The sequence below is a fragment of the Abrus precatorius genome, unplaced genomic scaffold, assembly GCF_003935025.1.
Source record: "Abrus precatorius isolate BTA unplaced genomic scaffold, Abrus_2018 Scaffold2, whole genome shotgun sequence".
Classification (NCBI taxonomy): domain Eukaryota; kingdom Viridiplantae; phylum Streptophyta; class Magnoliopsida; order Fabales; family Fabaceae; genus Abrus; species Abrus precatorius.
Window position 1 is genome coordinate 39,185,075 of NW_020874362.1, and position 4,577 is coordinate 39,189,651.

General features: G+C 30.9%; 1 protein-coding gene across 1 annotated transcript; it reads left to right on the forward strand.

Moving 5' to 3' along the window:
* The first annotated feature begins 500 nt into the window (after window positions 1–500).
* On the forward strand, window positions 501–2,343 carry LOC113858420 (40S ribosomal protein S11). The gene is made up of 6 exons (XM_027491084.1): window positions 501–522; window positions 633–673; window positions 770–870; window positions 1,508–1,652; window positions 1,760–1,849; window positions 1,992–2,343. The coding sequence occupies exons 1-6, from the start codon at window positions 511–513 to the stop codon at window positions 2,080–2,082; spliced, it is 480 nt and encodes a 159-aa protein (XP_027346885.1). The 5' UTR covers window positions 501–510; the 3' UTR covers window positions 2,083–2,343.
* The last annotated feature ends 2,234 nt before the right edge of the window (window positions 2,344–4,577 follow it).

Here is a 4,577-nt window from a genome sequence, read left to right on the forward strand (position 1 = left end):
AGATTCTCTTATATGTATAAAACTTATAACATCATTCAAACTAATTTTAACTCATTTATAAAATGATTTTAATATTTATGTATGACTAGTTTTTAGAAAAATTCAGATTTTTACTTTTTTTCTAATGATTTTGACTTTTTACATATCAATTTTTTAATATATGTTTAAAAATAGACAATAAAAATTTATACATAGTAGTTTTTTAATTTTTTAAGAATAAAAATAATTATATAATTTAATATAATAATAATATTAAATATTGTACACTTTAATAAAAAACCATTTTTTGTCTGAACATGTGAAGTTGGACTGCATTGGAAAAACTGTCCAAATATTAGTACAGTGGGACAATCCTGAAGCATCACAGGCTTATTGATTTTTGGGCTAAGACATGTAACCCATTTATTAGAGTCCAGACTTCAAATAAAGACAATACTCAGCGATTAGGGTTTTGTGTGCTACTACTCAAACACTTTCCTTTGCAACGTTTAGGTGAGAACTCCCTTCACCATGGCTGAACAGGTATGTATCCTTCCATATCTCGCTTTTCACCGTTTCGTTTTATCAATAGTGCTTAGGCCTCGTTTCGATCTTTCCCTGAGTTTTTTGTTTTCCTAATTTTTGTATTGCAGACCGAGAAGGCTTTTCTGAAGCAACCAAAAGTGTTTCTAAGGTTTACCAAATGCTCCAAACAATGCTTAGTTTCTTTAAAATTTTTCACTGTGGCATTGATGCTGAACGGCTTTTGTTGTTTTGTTGGCTTTCATAGCTCGAAGAAATCTGGGAAGGGAAAGAGACCTGGAAAAGGCGGGAACCGCTTCTGGAAGTCCATTGGTCTAGGATTCAAGACGCCCAGAGAAGCCATTGAAGGTTTATATATATATATATATATATATATATATATATATATATATATATATTCCTCTCTCATCTCTTTCACTTGTAAAATATCTATTATGTGCAAGGTGTATCTATCTGGTTATTGCTGTGGACATTATCGTGAAAGTTTGTGTTTTCATGCTGATCCAATTGTAGTGTGTTTGGGGAGCTTTGTGAATTTTTATGGTACACGTTATAATTACTCTACAGAGAGCTGAATCAGCTAGGTTTGATATACATTTCCTAAAACATGAAGTTGTCTCTACTTAAGATAGTGGCTATCTGATAAGTTGGACTTCATGTTGTTTTATTGAAATGCTTCTTGAAAAAGCATGAAGCTATAACTTTTTATTTATAGGAATTAAGGATTGGGCAGTAATTTTGTATATTCATGTACTCAGTTTTTTTATTTAAAAAAAGGATAATCTAGTGGTGTGTCAATCAAGCATTATTGGGAAATGAGTGGAGGCTGATTGTTAAAACTCTTCTCGACATTACTCATGTCATGTTATTATCTTTATATACTCATATCATTAAATATGAATTAGACTTAGTTGTTTCCCTCTGTACTCATTTATGGTCATGTTTACTTACCAAGGTCTTTGATTTAATTCTTTTTCCGACGTAGGAACCTATATTGACAAGAAATGCCCCTTTACTGGCACTGTTTCCATCCGGGGTCGCATCTTAGCTGGAACATGTCACAGTGCAAAGATGACAAGGACTATTATTGTTAGGCGAAATTATCTTCATTTTATAAAAAAGTATCAGAGGTACTATCCTGTCATACTTTGATGTCCAGTTTTTTTTTGGTAAGTGTGTAGTTGTATGCTTGGAGTTTTATGATTTTGATTCCTCTGTCTTGGCTTGTTTTGTTTAGATATGAGAAGAGGCACTCAAATATTGCTGCTCATATATCACCTTGCTTCCGTGTGAAGGAAGGAGATCATGTCATTATTGGTCAATGCAGGTTAGACTGTTAACGAGATATTTTTTCTGCTGTTAACCTGCAGTTATTTTTTCTTTTGTTAACCTGCAGTTATTTTTTCTTTTATCTATATTGTATATAGATACTGATATCTGTCTGATTCTTATTTATTCCTCTTCTGTAGGCCACTCTCAAAGACAGTGAGGTTCAACGTGTTGAAAGTGATTCCAGCTGGATCTTCTAGTGGTGCAAAGAAAGCATTTACTGGAATGTGATTCGATGTTCACTTTTATTGAAGAAAATGTTACCTTGTTAATTAGTAGGTTTGATTTCTGGAAAAGTGACAAATCTGATCAGATCAATTTTTAATTACTTTTGAGGCTTTGTTCTGAGTGATGTTAGGATTGTTAAATATTATGGTCTTAAATATTATTAGCTTTTTTCTTTTCTTTTTGGCTCTGCAGACTCTTCCTCCGTTCTTCAAGTATAGATCTATATAATTAAATTGTTCGTTGAGCATCCACAGGATAAGATCATACGTAGTAGGTACACAAATTTATAAACGAGTGGTAGAGACATTTTCATCCATTGCGTTAAAACCAGCCCAAAACTTCGAAACCATACGAATCATTGTGTATAATTTATGATATGAAAGCTCCCCGTGAAAGGTTTAACCCTTTGGTGGGGCTTGTGTGATGCCTCCAGTTATATGATTGTTTGGACTTTCAAATTTATTAAGTAATGATCTTTGAGAACAACCTTCAAGTTATGTAGCAAGCTTTGGAATAAGAGGCTACAATAAAATTTTCATTTTGACTGCTTACTTTTAAATGAAAAAATAATGCTTATGTAGGATTTGGCCACTCTTAAGAGAGTCACCGTTTGACTATTGCGCTCTTAAGTCCACATGTTTTTCTCACTTGCATATTCCCTTTGAAATATAGTGACACTATATCTGCCCCACATATGATTAAAATTTCTATTTTAATATATAAATGTTTAAATGACATTAATTTAATCATCTAAGAACTTAATAGTAGTTTAATCTATCAGGCAAAATATATTTATATCAATTAATTTACTGAATCTAAAGATACAAATTTGATAACACTTTTCGTTATTAAAGGATTAAATTTAAGTAAACTAGTTACAGAATAATAATTTATGTTAAATATTTTTTTTCCTTGTTTAGTAAGTGTTCACTCGAAGTTGAGTTTTATCTTTACCAACAAGTATAAATTGAGTATAACTATTAGTTATCTCTAATACACAAAGACTGACTTATTTAACTTATTAGATAAATCTTACCTTCAATCCTATATTTAAATAGACTGGCAAAATACTTGGTCTCAACTAATATTTTATGGGCGAAATAATTAACTCATAAAATTCCGCATCAACTAGAAGTTTATGATAATACAAAATCCTTTAACTTATGCTTTCTATGATATATAATTTTAATTTTAAAAAATAAGGAATTTGTATATTATTTTTTTAAAACCTAAACTTGCATTTACTTGAATTTATTTTTTTAAAAAAACTGATTTTTATTATTTTAAAATTAGTTTCAAGCAATCAAGTCTTTCTTTAAAAGTAACAAGGATATATATATATATATATATATTTGGTAATTTATACAGTACTTTGTAAACTAAGAGGATATTTTATACCTCTCACACGTGGAACAATTATTACCGTTAATTTTATATTAAAAGACAGTAATGTTAGTGATTAATTTGATAAAAAAAAATAAAAATACTTATTAATCTCTAAAAAATTTGAAGAATTACAATCGTCAATCTAAAAAGCTTATAAAATGTTTAGGTTTTAGGGGACAGAGTTTAGGGTTTGGGATTTTAGAATTAATGATAAGTTTATAATTAGGCCCTCTGTTATAACCCAATTATTCCTATTTGACATTTAATTAAATTGGCTTTTACACTAATTTAGTTGTTAATTGCGCAGTTTGATATAAAGAGACTACGAGAAGATTTTAGGTACATTTTGAGCCCAAATGAATAGGATTCAAAGCCTCACAGCAACAAGCACGCCCAGTGAAGTACGGAGGTGCTTCGATGATATGCACGACCGTGTTGCATCATCATGCACGACCGTGCTTGTTTGCATTAGTCAAATTTACCAAGTTCAAAGGAGTTCAAAATTATATAAATAGAGGGAAGAAAGCATCGTGAAGGGGAACTTTTGCTGAGCACAGATTTACACAGAACCTTTTCTTCAAAATTTCGGATCATTTCCACTCTTCTTGGAGGATCGTTGGCACACCATTGGAGGAACTTAGAGTTTCAAGTGACCATACTTGAAGACCGAAGATTCATTTCCTATTCTAGTTTGCTTTACTGCTTCATTATGGATATGTTATTGATTATTTTAATTCTTTCTTTCTACATGAGTAGCTAAATTCATAGCTAGGGCTATGAGAATTATCGTTTATGACTTTATGGGATTTTGATATTTGAATCTAAATATGATTTTCACTTCATGATTAGGATTTATCTTATCGTTTCTCATTCTTAACCCCAATTAATTATATCGTCAGGCGATCGTACCTCGGGTAATTAATAGATCTATAGGATAAAACGAGAGAAAAGATTAGGTAGACCAAACCAATCTTCATCTTCTAATCGTTATTGAATCAACAAATTCATAGGCTCCTTAGGCTTTTTCTAAATTAATAACCTGCATGACCATTGGGGATATTAACTTAGAGAAAAGAATATTAATACTGCATGACCATTGGGTATTAATAGTA

Coding starts and splice junctions, on each gene's coding strand:
- LOC113858420 (XM_027491084.1), top strand. Junction 674..769: donor CAACCAAAAGTGTTTCTAAG/GTTTACCAAATG, acceptor TGGCTTTCATAG/CTCGAAGAAATCTGGGAAGG. Junction 871..1,507: donor GCCCAGAGAAGCCATTGAAG/GTTTATATATAT, acceptor TTTCCGACGTAG/GAACCTATATTGACAAGAAA.